The sequence below is a fragment of the Podarcis vaucheri genome (assembly GCF_965113315.1).
Source record: "Podarcis vaucheri genome assembly, chromosome: 6".
Classification (NCBI taxonomy): domain Eukaryota; kingdom Metazoa; phylum Chordata; class Lepidosauria; order Squamata; family Lacertidae; genus Podarcis; species Podarcis vaucheri.
The window spans coordinates 4,818,926-4,843,439 of record NC_138764.1 but is presented as its reverse complement, the minus strand read 5'-3'; the positions used below and the strand labels follow the sequence as shown (position 1 = coordinate 4,843,439).

Below are 24,514 nucleotides of genomic sequence, written 5' to 3'. Positions count from 1 at the left end.
AATGCTAGAGGCATACACATTACTAAATAGTTTTCCAGAACTTGGACACTATAAATATCTAATGTTAACTCTTTGGAACTGGAGTGAAAATGCCAGCCCTTTTTTACTAAGGAGTCATTTCATGATTTCTTTAAATCTGAGTGGTAATACAGAGACACACTATAGAGCAATGCAGTTTTATTGATAAAATGACAGAACTGCAGCTTTTTGTGGAAACTTCAAACATCTAAAAGTTACTGAGAGCTTTACTGGCTTTCAAGGATTTATTAAGCATTTCAAAATGTAGCTGTCATCCTGGAAAGGCATTGCAGAGTAACTAAACCGCTGATTATTAATCACCTGGAAGCTGAATTCTTGTAAACCAACTTTTCATGACTGTTAACTAGGATTCCCAGGTTGTATCCCAGACACACACATGCAGTTAAGAAAAACAACCAAAACTCTTTGGCCGCAGGACATGAGAGGCCTTGTAGCTTCTCCTGCATCTTTTGTTTCATCTTGAATAAGGTGCCCTGATTGATAAATAAGGTGTTACCCTTATAACAGCAAGAGGATGCAGAGCAGACTTCAGAAGCCAAGGGTGATTCACCTTAGATAATTTAAAGCTGTGTGCATGTCCTCTATAGACCTGGGAACCCCTACCAGAAACTGAAATGGACAACCATGATGTCTGCTATTGCTGTAACTATTATGACTGGACATAGAAGGATCAACCCAACAGTTTTTTCATATAACCAATTTGGCTCATGCTTTAGCTAGGAGATGAGTTTTTAAAAACGCAGTGCAGACCTCAATGGATATTCATTTAAGCAGAATATAAAATTTAAAAAAAATCAATCCCTAGAAGATTCAGTGAACATGGATGAAATGTCTTATAATGGGATGAGTTGCCTTCAGAGGAAAACGCATCGGGGTTCTCTTGGTTCTTACACTGTAGAAAGAGATTTGGGATCTTGGCTGCTGTCTTCTTCAACAAAGGCTGTGGGGAAAATGCCAACTTTTCCATTGCACTCCCCTTCCAGCCAATCATCATTCACTAGAAGATGAAATAACATTGTGTTAGAGTCACAAACTTAATCCATTAATGGGCAAGAATCAGGAAGAGGTGGAATGTAAAGAATCCAACCAGAATCTGCAGTGCCTTCGAGAAATGCAACCAAGATGTAAAGGAGAATGGATCTCCTTGTGCCTCTCATAGTTTTGTAGCAGAGGAAATTTTTGAAGGTACGACTTCTCTTATCCCAACATGACAAGTTGCACTTATCAGTTGCTTCACAACTCCTGAAGGTACAGAGGCCGTGACCCCTCTTGTTGCTAGGTACTTTTCATGTCAGAACAAGGACTGGGAATAATGGAGAGCCAGATCATCTGCTCAGTACTTGATACTCATAAAGGACTAAGAATTATAATTGTATGTGTTTTTGTACAGTTAAGTAGGTACAGTTAAGACTAACCATCTTCATCTGTTAACATTGCTACATCTGTTAACATCTGAAATATTGCCTCTCGGCCCTGATTATTTTGAGAGAGGAAGCTTTTTGCCTCCCTCAAGCTGTGTTGCTGAAAATGCCATCCAGGGCTGCAGTGAGTAGACTGTGTCTGGAGCTCTTTGGCTCTTCCAGTGCCAATATAGTCTACCTTTAGAGAAACTGAAATTAAAATAATGGGGTCTTGTTAGACGAAAACCACTTGCAGCATAAATGGCAGGTGAAAACTCAAAGAATGAGGTTGCAGAAATAACTTGGAGAATTATTGGATCATTACAAAGTCTAAGGTCCAGATACACGTAAGCATAACAAACCTGCCACAGGTTGCAGGACTCCCCTACAAGTCTTGCTGAGAAGTCATAGCTGATACACCAGAAAAATAAGGACCTTCTACAGCAACGGCTTTCAGATGTCTTTCAGAACAGAGAGTCCCTTCAATAAGATGTTTGGGGAAGCACCTGAGGAAGAGTACCTTGGCTTCTTTGGTACTTTGCTATCTTACAGTGGGTTTCCTTAACAGCCTTATCAAAACAGTGGGTAGTCTTTGAACTGCCCTTCTTATTTTATCTGCGGGTGGAGAATATGATGAGACAGAATTATCCAGATGGAGGAAGACAAGTTCTGTTAGAATTTTCAAAAGCACACTCACCCATCTACTTTGGTATTGTGCTTGGCAGGGGGTTGGACTCGATGGCCCTTGTGGTCTCTTCCAACTCTATGATTCTATGAACTAGGATGTCTGTTTAGCATAAGTAATTTCATATGGAACAGGAAGTATACTGAGCAACAAATTGCTGTGTATACGGTTATTTTCTTACTTGTATAATGGTTTTGTCCTGAGCTCTATTCTGCCATTTCCTGACATGCAAAGATGAGCATAAGATGGTTGAACTTTCATATAGGATATATTCCACAACAAGATGTAATTCCCCCTTCCCATTGGCCTGTGAAGCTATTCTTCCCCTCTACATGGGGCAACCCTCATGGCTTCAAGCCACTAAACCATTCTTGATGGTTCCTCAAGCTCTCTTGACCAGCATAGTTTGTGTGATAAGATGCCAATGGCCAAAACAGAATATGGAGTTTTGTGACAGCAGGAATTTGTTTCCTACCAGTGGAAGCCAATTTGCTTTCAGGTGACTGCTGATTGAATCAGTGATTGTTTCCCAACCTACAAAACGCAATTGAAATGAGAAGTGTGGGAAAGTGTTATACAGTGATGGTCGTGAATTCTCCAATAAATGTTAGAAGTTCAAGCTTGATTCCCAGGAAGAGGAAGCTGGCTTTTCTGCCATGCATGCCCAGCCTTAAATTGTCAGATTACAGCCTAGCAATCATGTTTGCTACTTTAAAACACATGAGCAGTGTAGCTGAACTATAACTCCCACCATCCTTGGCCAATAGCCAGGCTGGATGTGGCCAATGGGCCACAACTCCTGTAGGGCCACAGGTTTTACACCACTTCTTTAAAGGTCACGAGGTAGCAAGAGAGAATGCAGCTGCAACACCTCCTGCTCCATTCCTTCGCTGATCTTTCCCAGTACTTGCTGGAACGAGCATGAGCAATGGGACTACACCATAGCATAGGTGGGTGAGATGACCAGTGGGGGAATTAGAGCAGGATGTCTAGAATCCTCCTGCATCAGATGGTTAAAAGCTAGAAGCAGGACCTCCAGGTTGCAGTCTGGCAATTCTGCATCTCTTGGTCCATGGGAGCTAAAAAGGAGAAGGAGCCCAGAAGAGAAGGGCAGTAGTGGCTGTAGAAGATGCAAGGGGCCCACAGTTGCCAGTTATCGACTTCAGCAGCTTGGTGGGGTCCAAAATGGAGGGCAGACGGATTAGCAGGTGGTACCTGCACCACTTTCTGAAAGAGCTCTTGACCCTAAGGAAGAGGTCTTCTGCATGGTTCTTGGACTTAGAAACCTCGGTACACATGCCTGATACAGGTCATGGCCTTCAAGTACTGCATGTTCACACTCTTGAAGAACACACAGTGAATATAGCAAATTATAGGTTAGAATTGATTCGTCAAGAAAATGAATTTGCATCCTTGAAGTTCTCTCAATAGTTATGGCAACTTTTGCGTAATGTCCCTAAAACAAAGGAATTGTGTAGGGTGGTAGACCCCCCATGTACGCTTAGTAAGGTTCTCTGATTTAGGGTTAGTTTACCTTTAGCCAGAACAAGTATTGTCTCCCCCTGTTGGAATTCCAAGTCCTCTGGCTGGCTGGCTTCATAAGTATACCGTGCTACAACCTGTTTGGCATCTGTCTGTTTTGTTATCTTCTGCTCAGCCTCCTTTCCATCTTCCATATTTAGATTGTCTTTGCCTGCCTGGTGTAAGAAACAGCCAGTTCAAACATCTCTTTAGCCATTTCCTTAATTAACAGTACATTAAAAAAACAAGCAAGCCTCCCACATTCTTCATATCTATCTAATACTCCTGTAAAAATGCAAGATTTTCAGTTAATCTTGCACCCGCAACTGGAAAATCTTCATCAGGATTAACAGAAATGAAGTCATTCGCAGAGCCAGTATTAGGCCTCCTCTCTCATGTTTTCACGTGGATATCATGTTTGTATGCTGAAGTTCAGCAGAGTCCTGAACTCTTTTTAGAGGGGTTGGGGCAAATGGTTTGGAAACATCAGGTGTCTGAGGCACAATTCCATCCCTTCAAAAGCAGGAAGGGCTGTGTTTACAATGGGCAAGAGAGAGCTACCTCCTATCAGAGGAGCCTGCCCACTATGTTGCTGTATGACACTCTGTTCTGGGCATTCAGGAAACACCGTGTTGGGAGTGAGCAAAATATCAAGTTGTTTGCAGTGGATTTACCCACCTGCAGGGGCATCTGACAAGAAATGTCCCAAGTCCAGAGCAATGAACTGTGCAGAAAAATCCATCTGTCTTGAGAAACAATGGATTGTGTCTCCAGGGGTGAAGTCAAACTGCAGAGTTAGCAGCAGCAAAGTGACCTCTCCAGGGTGCAAGCCCGGGCAGTGTGTCTGAAGATCCAGGGCTGTCCAGACGACAAGACCACTCTCTTGGCCTTGCTGATGTGGTCCAAAGGAAAGCAGAGCAATATCTTTGACACCAGCTTGGCTGCAAGAGTTGCTGGAAGGAGGCATACAAGGCGCCACCCAACCATCTTAGATACTCTGGATTTGTGTAGGGTTTACTCCTTAGCCTTTTCTTCCCCCAAAGATGTCCCACAAGGCAGCAGAGGTGAGGATCTGATGGACTACCTTCGCAGGTGAATGAGCCCCATCTGCCTCTCATTTCCCTCTACAGCACACGCAGAAATGGCATGCAAGCCAAGTCCCTAACTTGCCGAGGGCTTGAAACTCATAGGCTACCCTCATCTGGTTTAGCCAGCCGGTCAAAGCTGTTCCCTGGGGTATGGCCACTGTCATGTGCTGACAGCTTCTAGGAGTTTGGGAATTACTGGAACAAATAAGATAGAGTATTTGTTTTCTTGGGGTTGTTTGTAACTATGATATGAGCCAGTTCTAAGACTCCCTGCCCTAAGATTCCCTAATTTTACAATGCAGATCAGAGCTTAGAAGAGAACTCCAAAACCTCAAACCCACTTATGAATATGCTATTCAAATACAATTCCACTCTTAATTTTATATATTTTATGTGCAAGCCTCATCCCACTTCCACGTATCCCACCTTAGTCGCAATTGTATGGGCAAGGGAAAAGATGAGTTGTGTACAAAAACTGGTGTGCTGATAAGGGGAAAGAGGTGAGAGTTGCTAAGAAGGCAGCAAACAGCTCAGCACAACACTTCTACCAACCTTGCCATCATCTCCTGGTCCCTTGCTGTGCAAAATGTGCACCAAACCTCTATAGGTTCACACTTCTTGAGGCCAGCTTCTTAAGGAAATGATCTGTTTTCAATTTCTTTCACACACAAGCTGTAGATTCCAGAATATTCTTGGAATGCTGGCCACCAGATAGGAGCTAATTTTTACTGATGGCTTTGGAAATCTCTTGAGATTTATATCCAGGACTATTCTGCCCCTTGGAAATACAAATGTCAGATCAATAAAATAAAACTTGTGCTTTAGAGTTGTATGCTTTTGCCTAATGACTGGGATCCAAAGAACTGTGCAGCTAATTGTGCAAGACCAAGGCAGCAGTTTTAGGCTTGTATTAAATAGAAACTTCCTGCCATGCCAGATGGCAACTTCTTTCCAAAATGCCTGCAGTTCAGTAGAAATCAAAAGTTCAACTGGACATGCCCATTCAGCAATTTTGGATCTGTGTGTAATTTTTATGCATGTACTTTGGATGCTTTTTCCACCCTGAACTGCGAGTGTTTTATTCAATGAAGGCAGGGTGATGGCAAGCAAGAGAAGAGGTAAGGCAAAGGTGATTTTTAGTACTTTTGCAGGTGGTATACACAGGTTTATTTTCACACACACACTTTTTTCTTCTTTTCTTTTTTTGTTAGACTGTGAATCAAGTTGGCAATGGCCATGAAGTGAACTTAGTTTGATTTGAACCCATGTTTCCAAGATTACACTTGGTACACACTCCACTCTGGGCACAGTTAGGGGACAAAAAATGAAAGCTATGCTGCAGTTCTATCTGTTCCAATCAATAGACTGGGATATTTTCAAATATTTATCTACCAACATCACTGATGCCATCAAGTCATTTCAAAACTATAAAAAGCTAAATATAAGCAATGTTTAATTAAAGTGAATGGCTTTTTTAAAATAAAAAAACCCAATTATAAATATGCTTGTCAAGTATCCCATTGCCAGTGTTCTCGTAGGCCAGATTGCAGGAAGAAAGGAGGAAACAGGGTTTCTTTCTGAGTGACTGAGCAGGAAAACACCTGCACATTTCGCTATTCTGGTTAACAAGGGTTAATAAATAGAAGCTGGACTTTCAGCAAAGGGCTCTGAAATATTTTGGGGAAGTGGGCGGAGATTGCCTTCTGCTCCAGTATTGCCTACCTCAGTGTTTTTCAACCACTGTTCCGTGGCACACTAGTGTGCCGCGAGATGTTGCCTGGTGTGCCGCGGCGGCGGCGAGGAGAGGCCGCCCAGCGCGGGGCTCTCGCCGTCTGCCTGCCTGGCTGCCTGCGAGCTCGGCGGGCAGCGCCTCCATCCGCAGCGCCCGCCTCGCGGCTCTCATCTGTTTAACCTTGAAGTCCCCCCCCCGGCGCGCTCTCCTTCCTCGGCGCTCCAAGTGGCGCTCTGGCTCCGGGGGGCGGAGGAAGAAGCTCCCGGGCTCCGGCGTGTCCTCCCGGGCGAGCGCCACTCGAGAGCCGCGAGGCGGGCGCTGTGGACGGAGACGCTGCCCGCCGAGCTTGCAGGCAGCCAGGCAGGCAGACAGCGAGAGCCCCGCGCTGGGCGGCCTCTCCGGGGAGCAAGAGGCGCTGAGGAAGGAGAGCGCGCGGGGGGGGGGGGGGGGCTTCAAGGTTAAACAGATGGACGTTGTGACCACAATCAGTTTGAATCCCTCTTTTTTTCTAAGAAAATAAACATTTTACTGTTTTTAGGTATTCTTGTCTTATACCCATTCATGCAGTCCAGTGTGTTTAAAGAATAATTGGGTAAACAGGGTGGGAGCAAAGCACCCCTTTGGAATTATCCTGTGAGAGGATGTTATTTTAAAGCACCTGTGTGCCAATTTGGGATGTCTGTAGAGTTTATTTTTCCACATTATAAAAATATGATACTCTCTCTTCTCAAAGGCAGATGTAATATTTTTAACAAATATTGTCATGAGTAAAAATAAGCCTTAGGTTTTTTTTTAAAAAAGTCAAATTTTCACCCACTAGGCGGGCGCCGGACTGTGTCCACACTATTTCCCATCCGTCCTGGGTGGGGATCAGATCGGATGGGATCGGATGAGAGCGGACAGGTGGTCTGCTCTCATCCGATTCCCCATAGAGAGCAGCGGGGCTCTGACATCTCCCTCTCCGCACACAGTGGTGGTGTGCCTCGTGATTTTTTTCATGAAACAAGTGTGCCTTTGCCCCAAAAAGGTTGAAAAACACTGGCCTACCTGCTCACTGCTGCACCACAATGTCAAGCACGTGTCCTTGGCATGACTCCACACGGTCTCCATCCTGCTATCCTCACTGAGCAGCACCAGCTCCTGGGTGTCTGTAGGTCGGTAGCTGAACAACAGACAGCAGAAACAAGTGAACACAGAAGCATCCCTCTCCTCAGTCGAGGTGGAGTTGGCAAAGGGAGGCCAGGGCGCATCTCCTACCTCAGTTTCGTGTGCTGGGGTGAGAGTCCCAGCTTCAGGCACACTTTCTCCAAGAGGCTGCAGTAAGACATCTCAGGGCTCCCTTGCAGGGCGATGGTGTATTTGTAATGCACTTTGACAATGTAGGGGGTGTCCAGGCCAATGAACTGTAGGAGGAGGGAAATGGTATACAGGAGTGCCATGGTCTTTTAATTTTTCAAAAATAAGTTGAAATGTGTTTTCAGGATCCTGTTCAGCAGAAGGGAAAGAGTGCTTAATTTCTGAAGCAAATGGTGATGTACTGGGAACTCTGCCATGAGATGGAATCCTTGTCCTTTAAAAATCTAAAGTCTGTATATGCTCAGAGGCAACTTGTTATTTATTTACAGTCTTTACAACACCATCCAATTGCAAAATTCTATGGGGAGCTCATGCTATTACAATGATAGCCCATAAAAATACAATGATAGCCCATAAAAGCAAAGACTAAATAAAGGTAAACGTACCCCTGCCCATACGGTAAAGGTAAATGTACCCCTGCCCATACAGGCCAGTCGTGTCCGACTCTAGGGTTGTGCGCTCATCTCATTTAAGAGGCCAAGAGCCAGCACTGTCCGAAGACACTTCCGGGTCACGTGGCCAGCGTGACAAAGCTGCTCTGGCGAGCCAGCACCAGCGCAGCACACGGAAACGCCGTTTACCTTCCCGCTATAAAGCGGTACCTATTTATCCACTTGCACTTAAGGGTGCTTTCGAACTGCTAGGTGGGCAGGAGCTGGGACCAAAAGACGGGAGCTCACCCCGCCATGGGGATTCAAACCGCCGACCATACAATCGGCAAGTCCTAGGCACCGAGGTTTTACCCACAGCGCCACCCGCGTCCCAATAAAGACTAAATAAGGAAGTAGTAAAATCAGTATAACTAGGGGCCAGTAAAACTAAGGGCCAGTAAAAGCAAAAAGCTCCTCACCTCGCCCCAAAAAACTAGGGGAGCATCTCACAGTCAGTGTGTTCCTACCAAAAAGGCCTTCTGCCTCATAGACACACCTGACTTGGCTGCCACACACAGTAAAGATCACCAGAACATGGATAATGGAAACAAGACCCTCTGTCCCGGTAGGTCGCATACCAGTCTAAGCTGCTAAAATGTGTTCAGAGGTCACTGGGCCTCTAATCACACTGCTGGGTTAAAAAGCACCTCTGGGTGGAAAACATGAACCTTTAGTGCAAGACTGGAGAACCTACGACCCCCGCAAATCCCTTCAGCCTCAGTCAGGGGTAATGGGAACTGTAGTCCCAACATCTGGAGGAACACAGGCTCCCTATCCCTGCTTTTGGGGGCTGGGGGAGCTTTTGGGGACTGGGGGACCCATTAGAACAAATTGAATACCACCCACAAACGTCCATCTAGTCTGGGCTGAGCCACAGTTTAGTGAGCCTCAACCAGTCCGTTACTGTGCCTGGGTGCTGATTTAGCACACCCTGTGCCACACCTGAGTTTGATGAAAGAGAGAGAACACTAAGTGTCACTCGCATCTTGGTGACATCTCAGTCGAACTCTGGATTACCTCTTCCAGTGGTTTCAGGTAGCTGTTAAAGGGCTTGGGTGATAAAGCAGAACCCTGTAGGACCCCAAAGCATAATTACTGAATGGGGAAAGGGAGGGACTTGTTGATCACCAAGCCCAGAGCTATACCTTCTGTAGCTGGTCCTCCAAGGAGCAGAACCACTGCAGAAAGTTACCTCCAACATGAATATTACAGTCCAGAGGGATATCCTGGTATGACAAGCCATGGAGAGGGCCAAGAGAATCAACAGGCTTGTCTTTCCCACTCTCTTTCATGGCAAAGATCATCCCACAGGATGGCAAATCAGGCTTGAAAGCCAACTTAAATGGATCTCAAACATCAGTGAAATCAAAGTTAGTTGACTGGTAATCCCTAAGGTTTTTATTTTAAATTTTGACTTCAAGGATAATTGGCATGGTTAAAGGATGAGTGGCTGGGCTACAAAACCAAGGGTAACTGCAAGAGCTATTTCTTTGTATGCCATTTGTTTATCAATACAGAAGCTTCAGCCCAGTATACCTGAAGGAGTGTCTCTACCCCCATCGTTCAACCCGGACACTGAGGTCCAGCTCCAAGGGCCTTCATTGCAAGAAGTGTGCGTACAGGAACCAGGAAGAGGGCCTTCTCAGTAGTGGCGCCTGCCCTCTGGAATGTCCTCCCATCAGATGTCAAACAAGTAAACAACTATCTGATTTTTTGAAGACATCCGAAGGCAGCCTTGTATAGGAGGGTTTTTACTTTTGATATTTTATGATATTTTATAATTTGTTGGAAATGCCCAGAATGGCTGAGCAACCCAGTCAGATGGGTGGCATATAATTTATTGTTGTTGTTGTTGTTGTTGTTGTTATTTATTACATATGGACACTGAACTATCAAAATTGAAATCAAAACTTTGGGGCCCTTAGGTTTCCAGTTGGCCATGTTCAAATGCAGAGTGTGAGAACTCCCCAGCCCCAGCCCTGCCTCAATTTGTTTTGGTTCAGTTATGCATCAATACATCACACAAAGTCTTAGGCTTGTGTCCCATGTCCAGAAGCTCACACTGCAAGGTGGTCATTTACCTGTGGTGCTCTTTCCTCATCTGGAAGAAAAAGAAGAGCAGTTTTGTGAGCAGGGAATAACCAAAAAAATATTCTTGGGTGGTACACAGGCAGTGGCTGTTGCTCTCAGCGTGATTTAGAACCATACAAAATTGGTGTTCTGAATCATGCAGAGAAGGCTCCCCACTTCAGAAACTTCACTTTCACTCCAACTCATAAAGAGTGATGGGCAAAGTGACACGGAGAGAGGGAAGAGCTTGGTACATTTGTCCCTGCTTCCCCTCTTTCTGTGTAGTCTTTATACTTCTGCAGCAAGCCAAGTAGAGCTACTGTCATATATGCATTGGACCTTAGAAAGGATTCACTGTCTGTCACTCTTACTTACCTGAGGGACACCTCTCAGGGCAATCTGGGGCAGCAAAGCTGGGTGGAGGAGGGATGTCAACATCTGCACCAATTCCTTGCTGTATGAAATGGAAACAAGTGTGACTGTCATGCCTGGTGCAGTTGCTGCATCAATCGCAGAAATAAGCAATGGAAAATACTCAAGGCAGCCCCTCTGTTGGAAGCGAAAGAACAGGCAAGATTTGGAGTAACTCTGTAATATTCCACAGACAGAAAGTGTTTAACTTGATGGAAGAGTTTTAAACTTGAAACCTTGCCTAATTGTTCACCAACAAGTTATCCAGTTAACTATTCCAGGAGCCTGCAAATGAGCTTATATTAGATCCTGCCTATTGGGTTCTGAGAAGAAGTTTTACATGCATAATCCAGTCACACATGCTAGCAAGGTTATGCTTAAAATTCTACAAGGCAGGCCTAAGCAGTATGTGGACCGAGAACTCCCAGAAGTGCAAGCTGGATTTAGAAGAGGCAGAGGAACCAGAGACCAAATTGCAAACATGCGCTGGATTATGGAGAGAGCTAGAGAGTTCCAGAAAGACATCTACTTCTGCTTCATTGACTATGCAAAAGCCTTTGACTGTGTCGACCACAGCAAACTATGGCAAGTTCTTAAAGAAATGGGAGTGCCTGATCACCTCATCTGTCTCCTGAGAAGTCTCTATGTGGGACAAGAAGTTACAGTTAGAACTGGATATGGAACAACTGATTGGTTCAAAATTGGGAAAGGAGTACGGCAAGGCTGTATATTGTCTCCCTGCTTATTTAACTTATATGCAGAATTCATCATGCGAAAGGCTGAGCTGGATGAATCCCTAGCTGGAATTAAGATCGCTGGAAGAAATATCAACAACCTCAGATATGCAGATGACACAACCTTGATGGCAGAAAGTGAGGAGGAATTAAAGAACCTTTTAATGAGGGTGAAAGAGGAGAGCGCAAAATATGGTCTGAAGCTCAACATCAAAAAAATGAAGATCATGGCCACTGGGCCCATCACCTCCTGGCAAATAGATGGGGAAGAAATGGAGGCAGTGAGAGATTTTACTTTCTCGGGCTCCATGATCACTGCAGATGGTGACAGCAGTCACGAAATTAAAAGACGCCTGCTCCTTGGGAGAAAGGCGATGGCAAACCTAGACAGCATCTTAAAAAGCAGAGACATCACCTTGCCGACAAAGGTCCGTATAGTTAAAGCCATGGTTTTCCCAGTAGTGATGTATGGAAGTGAGAGCTGGACCATAAAGAAGGCTGATCGCCAAAGAATTGATGCTTTTGAATTCTGGTGCTGGAGAAGACTCTTGAGAGTCCCATGGACTGCAAGAAGATCAAACGCATCCATTCTTAAGGAAATCAGCCCTGAGTGCTCACTGGAAGGACAGATCGTGAAGCTGAGGCTCCAATACTTTGGCCACCTCATGAGAAGAGAAGACTCCCTGGAAAAGACCCTGATGTTGGGAAAGATGGAGGGCACAAGGAGAAGGGGACGACAGAGGACAAGATGGTTGGATAGTGTTCTCGAAGCCACAAACATGAGTCTGACCAAACTGCGGGAGGCAGTGGAAGACAGGAGTGCCTGGCGTGCTCTGGTCCATGGGGTCACGAAGAGGCAGACACGACTAAATGACTAAACAGCAACAAAGTGGAAATGAGTGGTGTGCATCTTCACCCATAATATTCAAGACACCTTACCTGTCCAGTAATGTTATAAGAGTAGCCATTTCCCTACCTGACATCTTTGGCAGGGAAACACAGAATGCTGGTGATGTTGGCACATAGATGAATAGGGCTAGGGTTACGGAGGGGGAGAGGGGAACCAAACACACACTCCCATTTTTGGCAAGCAGCCTTGTATAAATTATAATGTCAAGTTTTGCCCTAAGAATTCATACTTATTCTCTTACCTGGCCTGAAGAGAATTTCATTCCCATTGGCTCTAGGAAGTTGCAGGGTATGATTCCTTGCTGTACAAAAAGCAAAACCAAGATATTGTTAGGAGGCAGGATGGTGTCAGAGTTGTACATTGTGGGCAGAGAAAAGACTCCAAGACTGCACACAGGGGGCTCGGTCACCCCTCCAGATTCTAATCTCAGATTTTGAATGGCAGCATTTGAACTTCGCTGATTCACTCCACCTGGCCTAAGCAGGTCGCTTTACTTGAAAAGTTGCCTGCAGCTGCTGAGAGGTGGCTGGGGGGGGGGGCGGCGTGTCTCAGTTTCTTTCATCTCAGGGCAACTTCTCATACTCCCTTCTGATCTTTTACCTAATTTTTGTGTAGTGCTTCCCTACTATGGGGAATCAAAGAATTGTATAGTTGGAAGAGATCCTGAGGGACATCTAGATTCAGAAATCTCAACTAAAGCATCCATGACAGATGACCATTCCACCGCTGCTTCAGAACCTCCAAGGAAGGAGAGTCCGCCACCTCTCGTGGGAGTCTGTTCCACTGCTGAACAGCTCTTCCTGATGTTTAGTCGGAAGCACTTAAATCCACTGATTCAGGTCCTAGCCTCTGGAGCAAGAGAAAACAAGCTTGCTCCATCTTTCATGTGACAGCCCTTCAGATATTATGGCTATCATATCTCCTCTTGGTCTCTTTAGCAGGCTAAATATACCCAGTTCTCTCAACTGTTCCTCATAAGGCTTGGTTTCCAGACCCTTTATCAACTGTTGTGCTGTACAGCAGAAAACAGCCCAAATATGAACATGCAAACCCATCTGCAACTATGCTACCATATGTTGGATCCAATAAGGTATGTCTCCTTTACATGGGGTCTAGGAGCAAAGCTGGGCAGGAGACAACCCTATGGGATGGTACCATTCTGTCTCAGAAGAATTAGTCCACATCAGAACTCAAGCCCACAGCACATTCTGAACTTCAAGCACTTTAGACTACGTGTCACTGTGCTGAGCCCCTATATCTGATGTAGCTCAACAGTGCCACCTAGTGCACATGTGGTTTTTCACCCCCTGCAGTAAATCCTGAGTAGACAGCTATCTATTGTTTAGTTCAAGACAAGTAGAATGCAACCCCAAAATGGTACCAACAGTTCATGCCAGTGGAACAACAGTGCAGGTGTTCTCTGTAGAATTACCCTTGCTGGCCTTATACCTTCCCATTAAAGACAACAGTAGCCCAGTTGTCTTTTGCTTTCTTCAAGACAAAAACAATGTTTCCAGGAAGGACTTCAAGTTCCGCTGCTGTTTCTGGTATGAATTCGTACAGGACTCTGTGAGGTTCTCCTTGCAGGGCCCTGCATGACAAATCAGCTGACAGTTTCATCATCAACAACAACTGATTGCTTTAGTGCACATCCAAGTCACTGGGAACGCAATGGGATGAGTGCAAAAACCATCCCACCAGTGAGCTAGATGTGTGGGGAAATAGTCTGGTGGCTGCTTTCTTTTATTATGCACATGTGCCCAGAGGTCACCTATTTATATTGTTGAAACAGCCTGTATTAAACAGCAAATCCTAAGTGGAATAGTTTGTGCAAACATCCCAAGCATAGACTATTGTATTTCAAAAGTTGTATTTCATATCACTATGTGTTTGCTCGCTTGGAATGTTTTATTTCCTTTTTTTTTCCTAATGAAGCAAAAAAGGGTGGGGGGATAAAATGTGTTTCTGTTAAGATGGTGTAGGTTCATAGGTCAATATCCAATCAAGTAGCTGTCTGAGAACAATAACTTTTGGCTGTGCAACAGAACTTCCCCTCCCTCTTTTCTCCACATGCATCTCCCATGTGCCCCCTAAATTGATTATGGTGGTTCAATCCACCCTCTGGAGCAGAGTTGGGGAGGGTGTGGGGGACACACAGGAAGAGGAGAGGGAAAGGAAGTTCCATTGCAGAAGTGGAAATCCTTGTGCTAACGAAAATATTTTGTCAGATACCACCCATATACTCATAATGAAGACATCCAGACTTCATGGTGCTGTACTCAGTTCTAAACAGATTTTTGGGTTTATTTCTCTATTCCTTCTCTAGTCATAGGAGAGCAGAATCTCCTACGAATCACTTTCTAGACCAATGGGAGCTACTGAATGCTGGGGTTCTCTGCAGTTAATTGATCTTACCTGAGGGCTTCTGGTGATTTTGGTCTGGGAGGTGGTTCTGATGTCTGCAAGCAACATATTTTAGCATTAACCTCTCCTCTATACTGCAGTTAATTTTAAAGTCAGGCCCTGTGTTCAGAATCTATCTGGCCTGAAGAGAGATGCAAGTGTTTCAGACTAGAGTGGGGTTGGGAGTCTTGTCATTGCTACCAAGGCCAGCCCAAGACATTCTGCTGCCTGAGGCAAGAGACAAGATGGCATCCTCCCATTCCTTGTACAGAAACTGGCTGGACTGGCAGCTGAATCTTACTTCAACACTGGCAGCAGGACGGCACCTCCCACTGCATCTCAAGGGCAGCAGGCATTGACACTGACTACTCTGCCTGGCAACCACTTTCTGCCCACTCAGACAAATGCTGCTGCAGTGCAGCAGTGCTTGCATGCACCACAGAGCAGCACAGCTGAGCAACACAGGCACACACCCAATGCTTGCTGGAGTGTGTGTGGCCTGCGCTGCCTGCCTCTCTGCCTGAAAACGTGATCTTTCCCAGTGCTGCTGCCTCCAGTTCATTGACAGTAAGACTGAGGATACATTACAGCTTAAATCACAGCCAGGCCATTCTTTTTCTCAATTCAGATTGAAGCTGGTTTGGGAGGAAGTGCATCCAAATGTCACAGAAAAGTCCTCTGTCTTACCTGAGGCTGAAGAGGCGCAAAGCCTGAAAACTCATCATTGTCAACCACAGAAGCCACAACCTGGAGTTAGAAGGAGGAACATGCTTAATAGCTTTATTCACCCTGGTAATGTCAAGTGGTTTATGCTCTCTTAATCTAGTTTTCTGCTAGGCTGCTCATATTAACCTCCTGAGTGCTACATCTTCAGCACTATATAGATAAAAGTAATTATTGGCAGGGTTCCCTATTTCTCTCCTTTGTTGGGGAAGTTTTATTTGATCCTGGCACTCCTTGCCAATAAGCTGAATTCATAGAACTGTAGAGTTGGAAGGGACCCCCGAGGGTCATCTAGTTCAACCCCCTGCAAAGCAGGAATTTCAACTAAAGCATCTATGGCAGATAGTCACCCAACCTCTGCTTAAAAACCTCCAGTGAAGGAGAGTCCACCACCTTCTGAGGGAGTCTGTTCCACAGTCAAACAGCTCTTACTGTTAGAAAGTTCTTAGTCGGAATCTTCTTTCTTGTATCTTGAAGCCATTGGTTGGGGCCTACCCTCCACAGCAAGAGAAAACAAGCCTGCTCCATCCTCCATATGACAGCCCTTGAGATATTTCAAGGCGGCTTTCATATCTCCTCTCAGTTTCCTCTTTTCCAGGCTAAACATGCCCAGCTTCCTCAACTGTTCCTCATAAGGTTTGGTTTCCAAACCCTTAATCATCTTGGTTGCCCTCCTCTGCACACGTTTCAGCTTGCCAATATCCTCCTTGATTTGTGGTGCCCAGAACTGGGCACAGAACTCCAGGTGTGGCCTGAGCAAGGCACAATAGAGAGGTGCGATTATGTACCTTGATCTGGACACTAGCAGGAAGGAGAGGAGAGGGAAATCCCATGGGGTAAGTGGAGGTCTGCTTATTTGAACAACACAATAAAATCATTATTTTAAAACTTGCACATGCTCATTGAATTGAATAGTAAAAGGAGGATTCTTATCTGAAAGTGATATTTTTATTATTGTGGTGTGCTTTTTAAAAATATTGTATTATAAAATTATGGCACCAGTTAGTTGCTGACGTTTCAGGCAGCCTGTAGCTGTTTCTTTCACAAGGACTTGGTTGTGGCTTTCTCCATGCTACGAGAAGCTTCACTTGCTGATTTCTGCATATCAAACTAGGGTTAAAGGTACCAGAGCAGGCCGGGTTGTGTTTTTCTAGACAGCTGCAACTGTATTACTGTCTATCATGAATGACCTTTTAGGAATACAAGTGAAATTTGCTGGGTAATTCCACTTCTGCCATAGATTAACTTCCTACCATAGATTTCCCTAAGTAATCTTTCTTCTCCAGCTGTGCCACTTGCTTCTCATTTGGCCGAAACAACTTCCCTTCAGGAATCACAAAGGGCTGAAAGAATCTTTGCTTCTGCAACAGACACACACACAAAAGCCAATCACTTCACCATTTTCCAAGGCCATCTGCTAAAAAACATGGCATAATAATCCAGCATGCTTTGTCCGATATTTGTGTACCGTGCTTGTTACACATAGGATAATGAGGGCCATCCCACAGCCCAGCCTTCTCCAAGCTGGTGCTCCCCAGATGTGGATGAACTACAATTCTCATCTTCCCTGACCTTTGCCCATGCTGGCTGAAGCTGATGGCAGTATCTGGAAGGTACTAGATTGAGGAACACTGTTATAGCCATTATTCTAACATCCAAATACAAAGGAAGACTGGATTCCTATGCAACTTTAAACAATAGTACAGTAGACAAAATTTCAAAACACAGCTTTCCCTCACTTCTGCACAACTATTTCCCCCAACAATGTGCATATCTTGATGGGATTGCCAGGTCTCAGGGTTCAAATGCAAGTTTCAGAAGCTGTTTCTTGATCTCCAGAGCAAAGCGATGCCTTGCTACATTCTTAAATAGAACGGTCACACAATGCACCACCTCTAAAGTTACAAAGCCTTTGTATTTTGAGCCTAGGCTAATTGATTGCCGTTTCCTTCATTTTCTTACCAGGATGGATTCCATGGCCCTGTCGATTTTGTTGTGACGGGGTTCGCTCTTCAGTTTCATTGCCCTAGCCAGATGCTCCTCAGCCTTCTTCCAGTCCTCCAGCTTGGAATGGGCAAGGGCTGTGTTGTATAACACCTGTTGGGGAAAGGGGCAGGAGTGCCAGAGAATAAGAGTCTGAACCTAATCACATTTCCTTGGATGGAGCAGCAGGTAGACTGCTGAGAAGACCTGGGTTCAAATTCCTGAAGCTAACAAAATGCCTTTGGGATGGTCTCTCACCCAGAGTGAGAACAGTATTTGTCAAATACAGCACCAGTCCAGAGCCTGGACTGATGGACTTTCACTCACGGTTACCTGCCTCAATGTCAGGGATGGGCAAGAGCCTGAGGAGTGGGGGGATGTGCAGGCAGAGGAGGCATGATCCAGGGGAAGGGATGAGCAATTTGTGGGGTTCTGAGCCACCTGTGCAGCAGGTGCCAGGGGCAGTGGTAGAGGGGAGTCAAGGGGGAGAGACAGGGTAGCCAGAGATGAGGGGAAAGGAGGTGTGAGGGAGTCTCAGTTGGTCACAGAGAATCACACCTTTGGAATCTCTTCCCATCCTCCCCTCCGCTGTCTCCATGCAAGAAGGGGTAACTAGAGCTGCCGCGCAGGAGTTGTTGCCATGCGCTTGAGTGCACCGCAGCAGGAAAGTCCATTTAAGTAAGCTGAAAGGGGCGTTGTCACGCTGTTGCTCCAATTGTCTGGATCAGAGCACAGGGCTGTAGAGGCGGATTGCCTAAGCAGCTAGATGGCAGGTTGTGTGTGAGAGCCTTTGGGAGCTGATGTAACTAGTGCTTTGCCAGTGAAGAAATAAGCTTCCAAACGCTTGTCTTTGGGCTGGGACCCTCGCAGGGTTGAGCTCATTGGAAGAAGGCAAGACACAAATAAAATAACTGATTTAAAAAAGCAAGTAAGCTTAGATGGCAATATGCTAAAATTGAGGCATCGTCCACTGAGCCAGTTGGCTGCTTCCCGTGGTATTCCTCAAACCCCAAACTTACCTCACAGGCAAACAACCTAAACTGCAGGCCTAGGATCTTGTAGTCTATTAGGTTGTTCCCTCGCAGCTGAGCAAATGCCTCTTTCAAGTCATTAATGGCTGACTCATACCTGGAAAGCAAGGAAGGAGAGTAAGTATTTCTGGGGCAAACAAAATGGCAGGATATTTTGACGATCCTCAGAAGTGCTTTCGTCCATTGCTGATTAGACAATTGTTCTAATCATTCCTTTTTATTCACATCGTAGGGCGTGCTCTAAGGGAGGTTTCTATGTATTTTTCCAAGTTACAGTTTTTCTGTGATTGTTATATTGAGTATTAAAGGTTTTTATGAATCAATTTTTTGTATATAGTTAATATTTAAACAACAACACAATATAGTGCTGAAGCTGTATGCCCTCTGAATTTGCTGGGTATGGTTTTGTATTCTGGGCTGCTGTCTTTTCAGAGTATGTAACTTAGCATCTTTTTACAGTGCATAATTTTGTTTTGGTTTGTATGTTACAGATTTCCCTTGATAAAGAGCTTCATCGAAACATGTTGGGAACCATTTCTAGTTATACAGCTCTCTCTTTTTCCTTCCAGGGTTTTCCTCTACAGCTGTCTTTGATCCTCTCTCTTGCATTTTGGAGCCACCCTCAGGAACTGAGACCACTGCCAGGAAATCTGTCAAATGTAACTGTGTGAGTCTTCACCAACTTCATGCAAGCACAGAAAACTCAGAGCTTAGAACCAATCACAAAAGTGAGAATCTAAGTTTTCTTCCTCCCCACACCCACTCCCCTTTTTCTTTAAAAAGTCACAGGAAGTTTCTAGCCCTCACAGAAGGGAAGGCAGATTTAAAAGCGTTTGAGCAACGTCTGGCAAAACCTACCGTTCACTAACTACAAATAACTGAAATAATTACATTTCTTCTCCAGCCTCCTTCCTCTTCTGCTGTTCTTTTCCTTGTGTCAAATTTTAGATTATAAGTTCCTAAGGGGAGATCTTCCCTTCCATACTTTGTAAGTCACCATGTACATCAATGGCACTAAATTATTACTACTACTACTACAACAACGTAAGTATTATTATTATTTATCTATTCATATAAAAATAGAATTTATGTAAATCTGACAGGGAACAGAATAAATTACACAAAATAAGACTATATAGGCAAATGTGTCTGAGTCACATAATTTATGCAGGTTCTCTTGGTCCAGATTTTGGGTTCTTGCAACCCATTATTATTTCACTTATTATTACTTATTACTTATTATTACTTATTATTATTATATCACTTTAAGAGTCATGAAGAATTCTGGGAACGGTAGTTTGCCAAGGGTGCTGGGAATTATAGCTCCAAAGGTCACCATCCTTAACAAACTGCAATTCCCAGGATACTTTGGGAGAAGCCATGACTGTTTAGATGGTCTAAGAGTGCTTTAAATGTATGGCATGGATGTGACTAGCGGGAACTGTCTGAACTGATGAACATCATGTTTGTGGGGAGGGAAGTCTTCGTAACTTACTTCATTATATAAATTCATGTAATTTCCAACACTCAAGTATTTTTTATTGGTTTATGTATATTTTGGATGGAAAATGACAATTATGATGTATATTAAAAAGAAAATTTAATAAAGATGATATGTAAAAATAAATAAATCATAAACTGTCCCATTAACCTTGTAGGGCAGAGCTTTCCAAACTTTTTATGTTGGTGACACACTTTTTAAATATGGATCATTTTGCAACACAGTAATTCAGTTTTACTAGCAAACTGGAGGTTAAACTAACCCCTTTCTAGCCCTGTGAGGAGCGTGGGGAGCATTCATGCGACACACCTACACACTGCAGTCGACACACTAATGTGTCGCAACACCCAATTTGGAAAGCTCTCTCGTAGGGTATTATATTACATTATGTCTTCCTATGTACATAAAAGGGTAATGCCAAGGGTTGGCAAACTAAGGCCTACAGGCCGGATCTGGTCCAATTGCCTTCAGGATCCGGCCCGCAGACTGTCTGTGGATTGGTGTGGGGATTCTGTTCAATCAGGCTGCACCTTTTTTTTCTGCGCCATTTACACACCATGGCGGCGCCTCCTCCCTCCCTCCTCCTGGCCTCTCCCCGCCCTGCCTAGAGGAGGAAGGGGCCTGGGCTGAGCGCCATTTTAAGCAGCCCCTCTCCGGAGCCAGCCCTTTCGCGCCGCTCATCTTCCCTCCGCCGCTGCCGCCCTGGTGCTTCTGTGGGCCAGAGAGCGGAGCGGACGAGAAGCAGAAGCAGCGGTGATGGCAGCGCCTGGGAAGGTAAGCGCAGCGGCTGGGGGGGGGAACCACTTGCCCCCTTGCCTCTTCTTCCAGCTCCCCCCCCCGATGCGGCTTCCATAGCCCGCCACAAGGTCTGAGGGACAGTGGACCAGCGCATGGCTAAAACATTTTGCCGACTCCTGGGTGAGGCTGTTGTCGTGCGGCAGTTCATGTGGCTGCCAGTCGGTGGTCACAATAATTCCAGCATGGGGAGCTGCAGCCAGGGAGCAAGCAGACCAGGTGAGGTGTTAACTGAGGAGGCAGGCACTGTGAAGGGCACCCCCTCCACTGAACACACCTGCAGCGAGCTTCAAAGGTAGACGGAGTTGGGAGTTGGGGCTGAGCTGTGAGGGAAATGTAACAGGAGGGAGATTTGGCCATTTGTGCAGGAAGGGCAGTTGGCAAGGGGGCAGGTGAGGTTGGTGAGTGCAGCAAGCAGAGTCACCATCCCCTAGTTTTATTTTTTTAACTATTAAAATGTTTTTGTTTTTAACTGTATTTGGTTTCTTTCGCTTTGCTTCTGCTTTGTTTTTTGCTGCTCAGGGCTCCTTTGAGAGGAAGAGCCAGGATAGAAAATAATAATAATAACTCACATTTCCATCTGGTACGCCACAGATCCTCGGTGGAAGTAGGCCACTGCTAAGTGTTTGTCATTGTTAATGCTTCTGGTAAGAGCCTGAAGGAAGCAGACGTTATGGAGACATAGGCATGATTTCTGTCACACATAGTGTTCCCGACGGGAATCCAACACTGGAGTCAGCAACACCAGTGACCTGCAGCCTCTACTCACAACCTGCCAGGTTCCACCCGGGACCCTCAAGTTTCTAGCTCTCCCTGTTATTGCTCTGCCCCCAGCAGGGCAGGATTGCTCTGGAAATCAAAAACTAAGCAACTCTGCAAGAGTGTTGGCTGTGTTTGGGTAGGCAGTTCAAAAATGCACTGAGGACCTGAACTAGCCAGTCATCCTGAGTCAAACCTGTGACATGACCCTGCAATGTACACCCGTTTATGCAATTTCCTATTTCACTATTAGATTTGAAATATCTGCTGCAGCTCACTCTTACAGCGCTGGCTGGTGGGTGCAAGGCTATTATTACGCACTGCTCCACTCTTCAGCTTCTGAACAATTGGTGAACTTTACAACTGCAGCTTTTGTGGTTTCACTGGCCCTGTACAATTACTCTGACCACCTTGCTGGGCCTGAGCCTGTCGCTAGTTCTAGGAACTTCTGGCAAAGTGGTTGAATGGTGTAACAGTTTGGCTCATAATAATATAATATTTAATCAATCATCTTTATATAGTACTCCTTCACTGTTCAAATCACAATGTAGTGTTTCATAATTAATATGCATCATAATAATTATAATTATATTTATATTGTGCCCTTTGCTCAAAGTGTACAGGATTCTATCCTTTCCACCACCTCCCACGATTTAGTTTCGGCAACAACCTTGTGACATAGGTTAAAAAGGCAAAGGGACCCCTGACCATTAGGTCCAGTCGTGGCCGACTCTGGGGTTGCGGTGCTCATCTCGCTTTACTGGCTGAGGGAGCTTCCGGGTCATGTGGCCAGCATGACTAAGCCGCTTCTGGCGAAACAGAGCAGCGCACGGAAATGCCATTTACCTTCCCGCTGGAGTTGTACCTATTTATCTACTTGCACTTTGACGTGCTTTTGAATGCTAGGTTGGCAGGAGCAGGGACCGAGCAACAGGAGCTCACCCCGTTGCGGGGATTCGAACCGCCGACTTTCTGATCGGCAAGTCCTAGGCTCTGTGGTTTAACCCACAGTGCCACACGCGTCCCTTGTGACATAGGTTAGGCTGAGATAAAATGACTAGCCCCAGGTCACCCATCCCTGTGAGTAGAAAATTAACAAATCAAGAGACAGCGACACTAAACCTTCGCCCCTGATCTGCTAGCTTACTACATTGCAGAGGAGGTTTGTTTATTTGCTCATTTGTTTTGAAAAACCTACAGCCAAAACCAGTACAATCCTAAATTCTTATCTGGTGTAATTATGTAGAATACCCAGCTGTTTTTAGCACAGAAAGTCGTCACTTGCCAGTTAAATCATCTGCAACTCAGAACTGCTGTAATAAAAAATGTGAAACTTTGTTCTCTGCTGGCTTTGTACAAATCCCTCTCCCTGAAACTTCTTTCAATGCTTCCTCAGCTACAGCAGCCACCCACCAGTTTGTTAGGGTTTTTAAAAAAAAACCTGCACAATATTAAGACCTGCCCACTTTACCTGCTGGGCCTCCTCCAAATTCCCCATGATCAGGTGGATGCAGCCGATGTTAAAGCAGATTTTGGAAGAAGGCTTCTGAACGGCCGTGAAGGCGGCCAGGGCACCAGCCCAGTCCTTGCGATCTGCCGCAGAGACACCCTCGCTCCAGAGGCGGATGGTCTCCACCAGGGCCATGGCCAAGCTGGAAGGGGCAGGCGATGTTCCTCAGGGCCCCCTGGCTTTCTGCCGCTCTGCAAGACCTTCGGCGTGTGTTGCAAACAGACCAGGAAGTGTCTGCACGCAACTAATAACTGACATGGGCCTGAGGTGATGTAATACCAACCGGCTCTCTGAGCCGAAGCACAGCAACTTTCTAAACAGAGCCCTCTCTGTGCAGGTCGGCTTGTGCATGGCACACTTTGCGAGAGGGACTCCTCCCCTTCCAGCTACAGGGATGCCTTCCTTTTTCTGAACTTCACTTTCCTAAGATCTTAAGAAGAAGAAGAAACAGACAAGGGCCTCTGCAGATTCCCCTCCTGCCTGGGAGAGCTGTGTTTGCCACCTCCGTTTTGCACATCCATGCTGAGTTCACAGCTGAGGTGACATTTGAACTCAGGGCTTCCAGGCTCACAGCACACACTCTTTGCCGCCGGGCGTCCCCCTTGCCATCAGAGGGAATGGCCCTATGTGCCCCCCCCCCCCCCGGAGCCAAGGAGATGAAGAACTATGCAGCCTTAGAAGGCGGCCCGGTATAGGGAAGTTTCTTTAATAAAAAATGTTTGTTATGTGTTAAAATATGTTGAAAGATGCCTAGAGTGGCTGGGGCAACCCAGTGAGATGGGTGAGGAATAAATAATAACATTATTGTTATGTCCCTATTTTCATCAGATAAATGTTGGAGGTGATGTCTCCCTCCCCCAACAGTAAGGATTTCAGATCCACTAAAGGCAGAGTTTTACAGTTTCTCAACCTGAGGCAATCTTTTCCTCTGTGAGGCAAGGGCTGTTCCTTCTCCTTTTCCTCTCTTGTGGACTTTTTCACACTATAAAAGTCCTGTGCAGCACAGACACACTTCCTTCTAAAAATCATGATGCGAATGGAAATAGAAATCTGTCAGGAGTTGGCAAAGAGGAATCAGATGCCCAAGATTCAGTCACAGCCATTTATGAGTGATCCACCCCATCATTTCAGTTCAGCCTTGCTGGGGAAAAGATGAAGAGATGCTTATGCATAGTTGAATAATGTTACTTTCTCCAAAACGATTTTCCTGACTTCTGCTTAAAACTGCAATAGGTTTAGGAGATACTGGATTTGCCTGCCCAGACAATATGATTTATCATTTGGGAGGAGAAGGCGGTCAGGTTGTCTAGATGTGTTTCTTGAAGTAAAGTTAGGCTCGCTTTTGTCCTTTTTTCCAACAATTGTGCTGATTTCTTTCTTTTAATAGGACAATTCAATCCTTCTACATTTAAATATATGATTTTACATTAGA

General features: G+C 45.3%; 1 protein-coding gene across 1 annotated transcript; it reads right to left on the bottom strand.

The window, feature by feature from the left end:
• Positions 1-160: 160 nt before the first annotated feature.
• Positions 161-23,567, bottom strand: NCF2 (neutrophil cytosolic factor 2). The gene is made up of 15 exons (XM_082226671.1): positions 23,044-23,567; positions 21,386-21,468; positions 18,506-18,614; positions 17,466-17,600; positions 16,757-16,864; positions 15,468-15,527; positions 14,793-14,836; positions 13,827-13,968; positions 12,619-12,678; positions 10,698-10,776; positions 10,334-10,353; positions 7,723-7,868; positions 7,513-7,627; positions 3,659-3,821; positions 161-1,036 (listed from the first exon to the last, which is right to left on the bottom strand). Exons 1-15 carry the CDS (start codon positions 23,215-23,217, stop codon positions 927-929), a joined length of 1,548 nt encoding a protein of 515 aa, XP_082082797.1. The 5' UTR covers positions 23,218-23,567; the 3' UTR covers positions 161-926.
• Between the last annotated feature and the right edge of the window lie 947 nt (positions 23,568-24,514).